At 38.2% G+C, this 14,530-nt stretch overlaps 3 protein-coding genes and 1 long non-coding RNA gene across 4 annotated transcripts; 2 read left to right on the forward strand and 2 right to left on the reverse strand.

The window, feature by feature from the left end:
• Positions 1–5,754: 5,754 nt before the first annotated feature.
• LOC141587033 (putative carboxylesterase 8) lies at positions 5,755–6,309 on the forward strand. Its single transcript, XM_074408449.1, has one exon. The coding sequence runs from the start codon at positions 5,755–5,757 to the stop codon at positions 6,307–6,309; it is 555 nt and encodes a 184-aa protein (XP_074264550.1).
• Positions 6,310–7,318: 1,009 nt separating this feature from the next.
• Positions 7,319–8,714, forward strand: LOC141658478 (putative carboxylesterase 9). Its single transcript, XM_074465423.1, has one exon. The coding sequence runs from the start codon at positions 7,414–7,416 to the stop codon at positions 8,368–8,370; it is 957 nt and encodes a 318-aa protein (XP_074321524.1). The 5' UTR covers positions 7,319–7,413; the 3' UTR covers positions 8,371–8,714.
• Positions 8,715–9,321: 607 nt separating this feature from the next.
• LOC141658479 (uncharacterized) lies at positions 9,322–11,811 on the reverse strand. Its single transcript, XR_012549273.1, has 3 exons — positions 11,656–11,811; positions 11,471–11,543; positions 9,322–9,559 (listed from the first exon to the last, which is right to left on the reverse strand). It is a non-coding gene; the product is annotated as an uncharacterized LOC141658479 (long non-coding RNA).
• Positions 11,812–13,672: 1,861 nt separating this feature from the next.
• LOC141587041 (uncharacterized) lies at positions 13,673–14,530 on the reverse strand. The gene has a single exon (XM_074408459.1). The coding sequence runs from the start codon at positions 14,528–14,530 to the stop codon at positions 13,673–13,675; it is 858 nt and encodes a 285-aa protein (XP_074264560.1).

Genomic DNA, 14,530 nt, shown 5'->3' on the forward strand with positions numbered 1-14,530 from the left:
AAAATCTTTTTTGGTTCGTGAGTTGTAATGCTAGAACATGATGCTTCTTTTTTACTCCTATAACTTAAGATATTTGGGCAAAAATGTATAAAATAAAGGGGTACTATGAGAAATATTTAAATTTTTATTTTTATTTCATACTGTATTTATTATTAATTTTTAATTACTAATTATTGCCACATCATCAAAATTTAACGTCCCTTCACCAGGGGTTACGTTAACATCTTTAGAGGGAGGAGGGGTATTCTCAGCATCAGTAGGGGTGATAGGCTTAGGCGGGTCACTAAATAAAACGTAATCAATTTGTAGCTGCTCGAAATACATCAATAATTTCTGGGACCAGCGCTTATAATTGTGACCGTCTAAAGACTCGAGTTTCGACATATCAGGAACAATTTTCGATATAACAGACATAGTTACAGCAACTAAATAGTTTTCAAATTGTTATTCGAAAGATGCAGAAACAGAAGAAGAATAGAAATACCAGTCGAAGACGAGACTATAAGCGAAGAGAAATTAAACCCGAATGTAGTGCCGTGTAAACCACTGCCTTGAAAACTATTTCTCCGGTACGACCGTGGTGGCGATCAGCTAGTGCCGGTAGTTCCCCAAGGTTAACACTACAGTCCCCACGCAGTTCCGCCCACTCGGAACTGTGAGACTTGGAACGATATTATAACAGTACCCAGAAACTTTATAGAGCAGAGAAGAGAAAGGATAGAAGAGAACGAGTTTTTTGTTGTATGTTTTGAGAAGCAGATCAGAGGCTATAAATAGCCTGATCAGAGAGCCAAAACCGACTGCAGCAAAGTAGGAGTCAAGGGCTGGAAACGTGGAGTGATACTCTCACCCACTAACAGCATTTGACTAAAACTAACTGACTGCTAGGTTTAACAAAACAGAAGCAAAAAACAACAACTCGGTCCAGACCCAAAAAGATAGGCACAGCCCGCCGCAGGCGATTGCCGAATCCCGAATCCCGAATCCGGATCCGGGCCGGGCTCGGGCACGGGCACGGCGCGCGCGCGCGTGTGCGAGCTGAATTAAGCACCTCGCAAGGCTTCTACAAAAGCCTCCCTTGACCCACTAGTGATAGTGTAAGGTAAGAGGTCATATATAAATACATGAAACTCTCTTTTCCTCACCAATGTGGGACAATTGGAAAAAGGAGAGAAGCCTCACTAAGCCCCTATTTCCAACAATCCCCCACTAGGGGCGCCAGAGACAAGAAGAAAAGAATTCTGGGTAAAGGAAGGATTGGATACTTAGGTATCAATATCTTTCGATTTGAATTGACACTTTAGTGCAATGAGAAAACAACTTACTTACAGCGAGAGAATATCTTGCGATTTGAATTCCTAGCTGAGCTTCGGTCGATACCCCCCACAACACATATCATACCTTCAGATTAAGATCGTTCCGCGAAAGTGCAACGAGCTCTTTTAGAGCTATGCGTTTACCTCGGTACTAATAGATGTGTTCAGAAGACTTCTCATAGTCTAATGATCGTTACACCTACGTAGGTGACTCAAGTGCTTCTCAATAGCACTTCTCACATGAGTCATTAAGGACCTAAGTCCAACCTGGTGTATGATTCATCAAGTGCGTCTCAAAAGCACCACCATAGAGGCTATGAATCATACAACGCCATAGAAATAGAAGCTTTAGACCTAGTCAGGTCTCACTCTTGACCTAAGGACTTAAGCCCCATTCCCCTCGACGTATCAACGACTAGTCTCCTAGCCGACCCTTTAGTAAAGGGATCAAGAAGATTGTTTCGGACTTCACATAGTCCAAAGCAATCACTCCGTTGTCTTGGAGTTGTCTAAGCTCGCAGCGTGCCTTATTCGAATGTGTCTCTTCTTTGAATTGTAGACACTATTCTTTGCAACACCAATAGCGACTGCGAGTCACGAGTGTAGGGAGACCGGTGTTAGCCGTCCGCCCCACACCGGTATATCGCTAAAAGGTTTCTCAACCATTCGGCCTCTTGTCTCGCCAACTCAAGAGCTATGAACTCGATTCCATGGTAGAGCGTGCGATACAAGTCTGTTTGGAGGACTTCCACGATATAGCACCTCCACCCATGGTAAAGACATAACCACTAGTAGAACAGATCTCATCGTTACCTGCAACCCAGTTCGCATCACAATATCCCTCTAACACAGCAGGAAATTTACTATAATGCAAACATAATTCAACTGTTCCTTTTAGGTATTTTAGTAAACGACGAAGAGCATTCCAATGTTCATTACTAGGGTTATGTGTATAACGACTCAGTCTACTAACTGCATAAGCAATATCTGGTCGAGTACAGTTCATTAAAAACATCACACTGCCTAGGATTTTAGCATACTCTTCTTGGGAAACACTCTTACCCAAGTTTTTACACAAGTGTACACTAGGATCATAGGGTGTTCTAGCAGGCACATCATCAAAGCAGTTAAACTTTCTCAACACTTTTTCAACATAATGAGATTGACTTAGACAGATTCCATTGGGGTTTCGGATGACCTTAACTCCTAGGATAACATCAGCTTCTCCTAAGTCCTTCATCTCAAAATGTGATGACAAAAATTCTTTGGTTCTAATTATCACCTCTAAATTATTACCAAGTATTAACATGTCATCAACATAAAGGCATATAAGTACACAATCAGATTCTATTACTTTTGAATAAACACATGAATCAGAATTGTTAACCACATAGCCATTACTTATCAAAGTGTTGTTAAATTTCTCATACCACTGTTTATGTGCTTGTTTTAGTCCATAGAGTGACTTGTTCAGTTTACACACTTTACTCTCTTGACCCTCAATCACAAAACCTTCAGGTTGAGACATATAGATCTCTTCCCTTAGTTCACCATTCAAAAGGCGTTTTAACATCCATCGATGTATAACAAGGTTATGAATAGCAGCTAAGGCGACAAGAGTCCTAATGGTCGAAATTTTGGTCACAGGAGAGTAAGTATCAAAGTAATCAATACCCTTCTTTTGTGTAAAGCCTCTAACTACAAGTCTAGCTTTGAACCTCTCTATTGTACCGTCAGGTCTCATTTTCTTTTTAAAGATCCATTTACTTGTAATGGGTTTACTACCTTTAGGTAAATCAGTCAACTCCCAAGTCTGATTTGACACAATAGAGTCAAGTTCACTTTTAATAGCATCTTTCCAAAAATTAGCATCAATGGATTTCATTGCCTCACTATAGGTTTTTGGGTCATCTTCTATTAAAAGGTGAAACAAACTCATCACTAGCACAAACAGTGTATCCTAGTTCGAGACAACATAGTTGTATCATAATCATCACCAAAGTTCTTTGGGCATCTAGGTCTTTTACTTCTTCTAGGTTCAACGAAACATCACTAGAAGTGCTAGCACTAGCATGTGAAGACATATCGGAAGATGCAATGGTAAACTAGGAGATGGTACAACAGTTTTATGAAAAGGAAAAACATGCTCAAAAAATTCGGCATCTCTAGCCTCAGATATAGAACGGTCACTCAAAGACATAAATCTATAAGCAGAGCTATTTTGAGCATAACCTATAAACACACAATCATAGGTCTTAGGTCCAACGGTAGGTCTCCTAAAATCAGGTAAGCCCACTTTAGCCAAACACCCCCACACTCTAAGGTAACTTAGGTTAGGAGGATAGCCCTTCCAAATCTCATAGGGGGTCTTGTCAATTTTCTTATGAGGTACACGGTTAAGAATGTGACAAGCAGAAAGTATTGCTTCCCCCCACATATCGTCAGATAGGCCAGAACTTAAAAGCATAGCATTCATCATTTCTTTTAAGGTTCTATTTTTACGTTCAGCTACACCATTGGATTGGGGTAAATAAGGTGGACTAGTCTCATGTATTAAACCGTTTGCAGCACAAAAGTCAGCTAGATAACTGGATTTATACTCACCACCTCTATCAGATCTTACCCTTTTACTTTTTCTGTCAAGTTGGTTCTCAACTTCATTCTTAAAGTTTATAAAAGAGTGTTCAGCTTCATCTTTAGTCTTAAGCAAATAGACACGGGTGTATCTAGAACAGTCATCTATAAACGTAACATAGTAATTCTTGCCACCTCTACTTGCAACATTTTTGAAGTCAGCTAGGTCGGTGTGAATTAATTCAAGAAGACTCGTGTTCCTAGTAGTCACAGGTTTACTAGGTTTCTTTGTAAACTTAGCCTCAACACAGCTAGCACATTTAGAGAATTCTTGACTCGTCAAACTCGGAATTAAACTCATAGTTCTAAGTTTTTTAATATAATCCACATTCACATGACCTAACCTACCATGCCAAATATCAATAGACTCAGCGATATAAGCAGAAGAAGATGCAATATTATTAATAGCGAGAATCGAGTTCAATACAAAAGACCCCAGGAAAGATAACCCTTGCCCACAAATTCCCCATTACGCGACATTACCACCTTGTCGGCCTCAAAAACAAGTTTCAAACCGACTTTGTTTAATAAGGCACGAGACACAAGGTTTCGATGCAATGAGGGTACAAATAAAACATTACTGAGAGCAAGTGTTTTCCCTGAGGTGAGTTTGAGAAAGATCTTGCCTTTGCTCGTGATCTTTGCGGATGAAGAATTAACCATGTAGACGCATTCCCCATCAGCAACTTCCTCGAACTCAACAAATAAACCCCTATCGCACATAGGTGTCTCGAAGCTCCGATATCAAGACCCATTCGGCTACATTACCCACCAGATTAGCTTCCACAACCACAAATTTGCAATAACATCATCATCACAACAACATTGGCCTCGGCAGATTTCTTCTCGAGAACATTGGTAGGCTTTGTGACCAGCTTTTCCGCACACATAGCAGACAATAGGACCCTTAGCAGCGACTTTGAATCTTAGGAACCGGTTTGGTATGCTTCCCTGGACCATTCTTCTTAGCAGGACCCTGGTTCTTTCCCTGACCAACCTTGGCCTTACCCTTACCCTTATATTTCAAAGATAAGACGGACCACCGGACTCAACCAGATTAGCTTTTACGGCGGCAACGGCGGGAGAGCGATCACGGATTGACTAGCGGGGAAGGTCTTTAAGGCGATTAGCCTCCTCGGTCCTCATATGTCCTATAAGTTCCTTAAGGGACAGGTCTTTCTTTTTGTGCTTAAGTTGGTTTTGTAATCGGACCGGGAGGGAGGGAATTTCTCTAGCGAACATTAGCTACGAAAATATCATCAAGTTTCATGCCTTCATTCACAACATCAAGACATAAGTTCTCATAGACATGGACTTGATCCATTATAGGTTTCCGTCGACCATTTGAAATCCCAACCATTTTCCCACAACATATTTCTTTTTCCCGCGTCATCAGCCCCGTACTTGGTTTCTAAAGCCTCCCAAATAAACTTAGCCGATTTATTAACAGCAAATAAATCGAACAAGGTGTTTGTCATATTATTCAGAATGTGACACCTAGCAGTTTTGTTGTCCTTAACAAATTTTGCAATATTCTCTTCATTGGACTTAACATCTTTAGAGGGAGGAGGGGTATTCTCAGCATCAGTAGGGGTGATAGGCTTAGGCGGGTCACTAAATAAAACGTAATCAATTTGTAGCTGCTCGAAATACATCAATAATTTCTGGGACCAGCGCTTATAATTGTGACCGTCTAAAGACTCGAGTTTCGACATATCAGGAACAATTTTCGATATAACAGACATAGTGATAGTGTAAGGTAAGAGGTCATATATAAATACATGAAACTCTCTTTTCCTCACCAATGTGGGACAATTGGAAAAAGGAGAGAAGCCTCACTAAGCCCCTATTTCCAACATTTATGACCGAAACCCGAAATCAACTGTTGTACTATGCAGGTTTACGTGCATTAGATCTTGATTTATCGCCCATGAAAATCGAAGGACTAATATTAAACCAAGCATTTTTCGGAGGAGAAAAGAGGACTAATTCGGAGTTGCGGTTAGCTAACGACAAAATTGCCCCATTACCGTCCATGGACGTCAACTGGTCCCTCGTCCTTCCGGTTGGAGCTAACCGTGATCACGAATTCTCCAATCCAATGGTTGGGATGAGTTCTCACGTCGATAAAATCACACGCCTACCAAGGTGCCTCGTTAACATGTACGGAGGCGACCCACTTTTGGACAGGCAGAAGGAGTTTGCCAAAATGCTTGAGTCATGCGGAGTGCACGTGGTTTCCATATTTGATGAAGGAGGGTTCCATGCTTGCGAATATTTTGAGCCTCAGAGGGCTCTCAATTTGGTTAATAATATTAAGTATTTTATTAACCCTCCTTTTCTTAAGTCCTCTCTTTAAGGACACTAGTATATTACTCCCTCCCAGTCGTTATAATGTTCCCCTTTGATAATGGCACGATACTTAAGGAAAAGTATTAAAATAGGAGTAAAAGAGTTGTGTGGGGTTGGTGATAGGAGAGAGGGATGAATTATTAAGAGTTAAATAATGAATTGTGGGGCCAAAACATAAAGGAAAGTAATAAAATAGGAGTAAAAGAGTTGTGTGGGGTTTGGTGATAGGAGAGAGGAATGAATAAAATAAGAGTAAAAGTTTCTAAAAATAGAAAGGGGAACATTACTTGAATAATCCGTTTTGGGAAAGAGGGAACATTATAGTGACTGGGAGGGAGTATATAAGGATTTAAGGGTATCGTGTGAGTTTTCCGTTCCTTACATTGTTGTTCATGCTTTAATTTGTACGGGTATTAAAATAAATATATATGTACGGACTACTTCATAAGAGACATTATTACTCCCTCTGCTGTTCTCGTGAATAGTTTACACTTTTGTCAGGGGAAAATAAAGTAACTGTAAACTATTGATTGGGACAGAGGAAGTACTATGATTATAATTATGTTTGGGTTCGTAACTCTATCTTCAATTTTATTTTTGTTAAGTTCGTGAAGATATTAGCTGGTTTAACGATCAAAGTTGTTATAAATGTGGTATCCGCTACTAAAATGATTAGAAAGTCGTAATATTAATATTGTCGATCGGGACTTATATTAAGCAAAATTAAAGAAATCGATTATATTTTATTTAGAGAATTAATTGACAATTTGACATCACAACTTTGGACATTGATTTTTCAAAAAAAAAAAAAAAATTGGACATTGCTAAAAATAAGGAACACTTGAGAATTAAGATTTAAGATGTGGTATAAAGTAAATTCCTCCATAAACTTCGATAATTTTTGTTAATTGTGCTTTTTTAGCAACAAAAAAAAACCGTAAATTGTGCTTAGTCACTTAATTAATTGTTGTTAATTGTTGTTAATACTAAAAAGAAGATTATGTAAAATTAAAGTTTCAAAAAAAAAAAAAGATTATGTAGGTGATCTCAACATAATTATCAACGTCAATTATTGAGGTACGAGCCGATTTTTTTTTTTTGGTGAAAAACCATGGCGAAATTCGATCCTTACCATCATCTTAAACTAATTCTAAAGCCTGACGGAACGCTACAACGTTCTGTCATCGCTCAAGTGTCAGCCAATCCAAACCCGACCCAAGGTGAACTAGTCGCATCTAAAGATGTGACCATAGATACTCAAAAAAATATATGGGTTCGAATTTATTGTCCTACGAAATTACCGGCTAATGATCGGTGTGTTGCTAGGCTACCGCTAGTAATGTACTTCCATTCCGGAGGTTTTATCGATCATAGTGTGTCTGATATCGTGTACCATGAACGATGTAATTTATTGTCTAAGAATATTCCCGCGATAGTTGTTTCCCTTGAGTATCGATTAGCACCTGAACATAGACTCCCGGCACAATATGAAGACGCGATGGATGCAATTTTGTGGGTACAAAAACAAGCGTCGAGTCAAAGTGGTGAGCAATGGCTAAGGGAATACGCGGATTTTTCAAGGTGTTATTTAATGGGACGCGCAAATGGTGCTAATATTGCGTATAACGCGTCCCTTAGGGCCGTTGATATTGATCTTAAGCCGTTAAGGATATGTGGAGCGATATTGAATCAGCCTATGTTTAGTGGAAAACATAGGACTAAATCTGAGTTGAAATATGCTTGTGACGAATTAATGCCATTACCAGTATGGGATTTAATGTGGGAATTGGCATTGCCTAAGGGCGCGGATAGGGATCATCGATTTTGTAACCCTATGAAGGATAATTTTGCTAAACAAAGTAAAATTGGGAAGATTGGGAAGTGTTTGGTGATAGGGTATGGTATGGATGCAATGGTTGATAGACAACAAGAGTTTGTGACAATGTTGGTGAGTTGTGGTGCAAGAGTTGAAGCACATTTTGATGATATTGGGTTTCATAATATTGATATTGTTGATTCTAAAAGAGGAGCTTATAATTTGCATCTTGTTAGAGAATTTGTTAATTAGTTGCTTTGTTACTAGAGAATACAATTGGTTTTGGGTTCGAACCCCTTTTTTATATATTGTACTGGCGTTGCGTCTCATCTCGCACCCAAAAAAATGTATTCTTTCTATTTTATTTTTTATTAATGGGTCATTAGAGGGTCTTCTATGATGTTGCAAGGAAGACAAGGTTGATTATAGTCAAATGGTGGGATTTGAGGAGAAAATTTTAGTTGTTTGGGCTCATTAGTTAGAGGTAGAGTATAGACATTGGTTAGTGAATGATTTTTATTGGGAGGGTAGGATAATGTGGTACATTTGATGGATTTCTTAAAAAAGAATAATCATGAATTGTTACCTTTTAACAATCATATATTGATGAAAATTGCGATTGTATAAGTAAAATTTACAAAAAAAAATAATGTGTTATTATGATTGTATAAGTAAAATTTACAAAAAAAATTAATTGTGAATTTATAACTTATATATCCATCTTTTTCATTCCATTTCTATTGATATTAGCCAATTATGTTACTATTTCTAATAGGCATATTTTTTAAATAATTTTATAGCAAAATAAATTTGAACTTTGAGATTTACTCATCAATTTGAACTCGTTTAAGTGAATCGAATTGATCATATATTCGTATGTTAATTTTAAACTAAATTGGAAAATGTGTTTTTATAAGGCATCGGAGAAATTATCCATTAAAAATACATGTGAATTAAAAGAACCAGAATAGATGAAGGTTATTCAATTGATTATGAACGTGTTGTACAAAACTAGGTTATATAGTCTACAATATGCAACTAATATTATTCTCCTTCCTGTTATATCTCCTAACTTATAGCAACTAATAATACACTTTCTATCCTAAGACAATACGTATCATACAAATATTTACTGAATAATCTCAACCATATTGTGACACCCCTCGATGAGGCATCAAAAGAACTATTAAATCTAAGCGGAAAATAAGGGATTTTTAAAACCTTTAAAGTTTAAAGTGTGAAATCCACCATAAGTGATCAAACGAAAATGAAAAGTAAAATGAATAAGTTTTACAATTAAAAACGAAGTGCGTTGGGGAAAAGATATCCCACGAATAAACACAAGTCTAACGATAGGTGAATCTAAGCAAACTATAACTAAGGTCCAAGGTTCAACGTTCTCGCTAGCTCACACGTCTTCCCCATAATCTGCATCACAAACCTGTCATTCATGTAAACATGAACGCCACAATCAGTGGGGAGTAACTCAGGGTTCTCCCAGCCACAATATGTCAAAATGCACATAAGCAAGAACTTAATTAAACATATTGATCATGCATCATACTTGAATAATATGAACAAGGGAATATAAATGATAATCATAATGAGATAGGCACATTGCATTCTTAATGAGATAGGCATGGTACATTATATTAAACATGCATTCAAGGTAACCAAAACATGGATATGAGATTAGGCATCGAATCATATGAAGAAGGTAAACAACGGATCAGTTGAATAGAAAATACATGGATGGAAACCAATAGCCATTACTTGAAAACCTCTTAACAACCATAGCACGGGACGTGGCTACTAATGTCACATTCATACTTATGGCTTGCATCTCACCATAAGAACGGATGGGAACATCAATCCGACGATCATATCGCAACTAGAGGCTTGCATCTCACCACTAGTATCCGATAGGACCAAGACTCTCACAAACAATCATATAAGACGTGCACTCTCGTATATAAGAACACGCCAATGACCGTAACAAGCAAGACATTTACAAAGGATTGACTCAAAACAAGACAAACCCCTAGACTCCAACCTCCTGGTAGGACGACGCTCATAATACGGTCCTAGTCTAAATCGCCGAGACTCTCGGGATGGACGACACCCGATTCGACATACAATCCCAAATCGTATCCAAGACTCGATCCATGACACCTAGCCGTGCCCCAAGGTCGAGTAACCCCAAATCGGAACAATGGTACCTAGCCGTACCCCAAAGTCCGAAGAGGCGGAAGGAAGATAGCCCAACTCGGAAACAATGGCACCTAATCGTGACCCAATGTCCGAGGGCAAATAAATAAGGAATGTCGAGTAGTCACACAATGTAAACCGTCACACTCCGGTCACAAATACGAGTAACAACAATAATTCGCATTATCATAACATAAACAAATCCTAAATTGACCATTTACCAATCATAAGAAGGATGCGTAATTAAATAAATGATTAATAGAAGTTATAAGTGAAGAGAAACCATAAGAGAACTCCCAGTAGGGTGGGGACCAAACCCGCGCCATTTATGAGCATTGGAACAAAGAGTAAGAAGCATATGAAGTAAATCGTGCAACATAACGTATAAAAACACTTAACTTAACCAAGTAGATGGTCACTTGATAAGAAAACAACCTTAAAATGAATGTTGTCCACAATGAGCTGAAGCTCAAACTTTACAAAGATTTAAAATGTCACTTCCCAAAAATTCATCAAGGATGAGCTTCGGCTCATTTGCACCGAAATTTAAATAACACCATTATAATGAATAAATTCAACCAACACACCACCAATTTTACCCAAAGTTGCTTCAACATCATTGTTGGACACATAATCAACCTCCAAGTATCAATTATACAATTAAAAACAAGAATCCACAACATACAACATTCATAAATTACTCCATGTTCATGAATAAGACTTAATAAGGTAAACTCAACATAAAGATTCCATCTTTTTCACTCAAAAGCTTAGATCTCAACATATCCACATACTAAATCACCATTTAAGACATATTTCAAAACAACCATACTACCAACTTCATCATTTACAATATTAATCCAATAAATAATCTCATGACACAATTAAACATGTCAACTAAGCATGATTAAGACGGATTTTTCTCTAATTAACATATGTAAACAACCCATTTAATCCAATTGAACAAACATGTGACAAAAGACTAGAAATTCCTCAAACAACCATAAGACGGTTTCACAAACTAATTTATCTAACAATGAACATGTGAAACATGTAAAGATTCATACTTTAACAAACACAAGAATAAACCACAACATATAAACACATTAAATTGACATAATGTCGAGTAACCCATCACCGTTACCTTTTTGCACTTAAATCAACAAAATACTCGTCTACCTTTCAAGAATCCACTTCCGGGTCAACTAAAACTTCTCCTAAACATAAGAAAACACAAAATAAGACTAAGAATCAAAATTAGAAAAAGGGTACCATGTATAAAACGGCTCGACAGCCCTATATAAGGAGGAAAGTCGGTGTCTTTCTTACCTAGAAAGATGGAGGGCGATGAGAGGAAGAGATAGACGCGAAAATCACTTGATTTGGACAAGAATTGAGCAAGTTATGGTGTTTTGAAGGTTTGTAAGAGGAGAGTATGAAAATGTTGTTTGTGTTTGTGGTGGTGTTGCTGAAAATGTGAGGAAGGAGGAGGGGTTAGGGTTTCCCTCATTATTTTGATGAGGAGGAAGGAGTATTAGGTGAGTCCATTGGTCATACTAGGCCCAATAAGCAAAATTGAGTCGATATACACATGAATTTACGTCTCAAGCCCACTACAACTCAAGACGGAGAATATTATTATTATTATCATTATTATCCGACCAAAATATTTATTTTGTATAACTTAAGCTTTAAAAATATAATATTTATAAAAATCATGTTTAATAATGAAATTAATTAAATTAAATAATTTAAAATATAAATAAGACCATAGAATGGTTAATTAAATTATAAATGTCAAAATGGAAAATTCGCGGGTGTTACACATATCATATCTTCAATACTATACTTTAACATTCCCCCTTAAGTTGGAGCTCGTGGAACACCGAGTCCCAACTTAAACTGTAAATGATCGAAGATTTCTCCGCCTAAAGCCTTTGTAAATAGGTCCGAAATTTGCTCCTTGCTTCTCACGTGCGATGCCTTGACTTCCTTCGATACAATATGTTGTCGCACAAAATGACAATCTATTTCTATATGTTTTGTTCTATCGTGGAACACCGGATTCTTAGCTATATGAATAGCCGCTTGATTATCGCAAAACAATTCCATCGAATCAGTATGAAATACACCCAAAGAAGCAAGAAACGATTTTACCCATATTAGCTCACTCACGGCAGCTCCCATGGCTCTATATTCGGCCTCGACGGTTGATTTTGCCACGGTCACCTGTTTCTTAGCTCGCCAAGAGATAGGTGATTCTCCTAACGAAACGAAATAACCACTTATCGATCTCCTTGTCAATGGGCAGCTAGCATAGTCCGACTCACAGTATCCTTTAAGTCGTAAGTCACATCCTTTCTTCATCGTGATTCCCTTGCTAGGATTTCTCTTTATGTACCTTACTACTCTCAATGCCGCTTCCCAATGCTCCTTTCTAGGCTCGTTCACATATTGAGAAAGTATATGGACTGTATATACCAAATCCGGTCTCGTGATCGTTAAATAAACTAGCCTTCCAACAAGTCTTCTATACTTCATAATATCCTTCAACACATAGCCTTTTGCTAATGATAAATCGTGTCTCTGTCGAATTGGTGTATATGCTGTTTTTGCACCTTGCATTCCCGTTTCTTCTATGATACTCATTGCATATTTCCGTTGGTTTAAGAACAGCCCATTTTTTCCATGAGCAACCTCTATTCCTAGGAAGTATTTCAACTTTCCTAGATCTTTGATTCCGAAGCTTTCATCGAGAAATGCTTTGAATTTTGCACAAGACACTTTATCATTGCTCATCACGCTCAATCCAAGTCTTCAAAGTCAGGTACTCGTTATCCTCTTGATAAGTATGTTATAACAAATTGTTTTTCAAATACTCATAAAGCTTTTCTAGCCATTATTGACAAAGAGCAAGAGCCCTTTCGTTATAGTGAAGCAGCAAAGGAGGAAAAATGGAGAAAAGCTATCAGTAAGGAGATTGAAGCTTTAGAGAAGAACAAAACTTGGGAGATTGTCACATTGCCAAAAGGAAAAAAACCCATAGGATGCAAGTGGGTGTATAAAATCAAGTACAAAGCAGATGGCACCATTGAAAGATACAAGGCTCGATTAGTGGCCCAAGGTTTTACTCAAGTGGAAGGGGTAGACTTTCACGAAACCTATGCACCGGTAGCAAAGATGACGAGTGTAAGGTGTATGCTCGTTGTTGCCGTGTCAAAGAGTTGGTTCATAGAACAATTAGATGTGAACAACGCTTTTCTGCACGGAGAACTTGAAGAAGAAGTATACATGAGAGTCCCACAAGGATTCGAAAGAGGAGGTGAGAACAAGGTATGTAAATTACTCAAATAAATTTACGGTTTAAAGCAAGCTTCACGTAATTGGTTTGCGAAATTGACAAGTGCAATGAAACCGTGGTATAATTGTTTCTTCCTGTTCCGCTATGATATTTTACAGACATCGCAGCATCATTTCGTTCCTCTTTCACTTTGGTGAATGAGGCATGTCTTTCTTCTCTGAGTACCAAAGCATAGACACGATTCAGGTCAGCGATGGGATCCTCCATCAGCAGATTGGTTCGAACCTGTCCATATAGCTTCGCATCCAAGCCCATCAAAAATTGATGTACTTTTTCTTCTTCTTTCTCTTTTGCTATGGAAACGGCTGCTCCGCAATTACAGTTTTTGATTTTACTGTATTTTGCTAACTCGTCCCATATAATCTTCAGTTTTGTGTAGTATTCAACCACCGTCTCTTGGCCTTGTTTGCACTCATTCAACACGCCTTTGAGTTGATGGACTCTGGGAGCATTCCCGGCAGAGTATCTCCCCCGTAGCTCTTCCCAAACATCTTCAATTGGTTGAGCAAAGGTGATACTCGGGTGTAACTTCGGATCTATCACGTTCCTAAGCCACGATCGCAACATCGCGTTGCACTGTCGCCACGCTACGCCTTCTAGGCTCTCTTCTTCTTCATCGCTCACTGGTTTCTTTACCTTGCCTTCAAGGAATGCGAGTTTATTTTTTGCATCCAATCCGTTCTTCACGGCATCGGACCACATATCATAGTTTGTGCCATCGAATATTATTTGCGTGACATTCAAACTAGGACTGTCGGAAGGATGAAGATATAGAGGAGACGTCATGGGAATTGTCTTTGGACCACTCTCGCCTCCTTTCGATTTTGCATCGTCTCCAGTCAT

Source organism: Silene latifolia, chromosome 6 (genome assembly GCF_048544455.1).
Source record: "Silene latifolia isolate original U9 population chromosome 6, ASM4854445v1, whole genome shotgun sequence".
Taxonomy (NCBI): Eukaryota; Viridiplantae; Streptophyta; class Magnoliopsida; order Caryophyllales; family Caryophyllaceae; genus Silene; species Silene latifolia.

Bases quoted from the DNA above. Each gene is read 5' to 3' on its own strand.
- LOC141587041 (XM_074408459.1), bottom strand. From the start codon at position 14,530: ATGACTGGAGACGATGCAAAATCGAAAGGAGGCGAGAGTGGTCCAAAG.
- LOC141587033 (XM_074408449.1), top strand. From the start codon at position 5,755: ATGTGGGACAATTGGAAAAAGGAGAGAAGCCTCACTAAGCCCCTATTT.
- LOC141658478 (XM_074465423.1), top strand. From the start codon at position 7,414: ATGGCGAAATTCGATCCTTACCATCATCTTAAACTAATTCTAAAGCCT.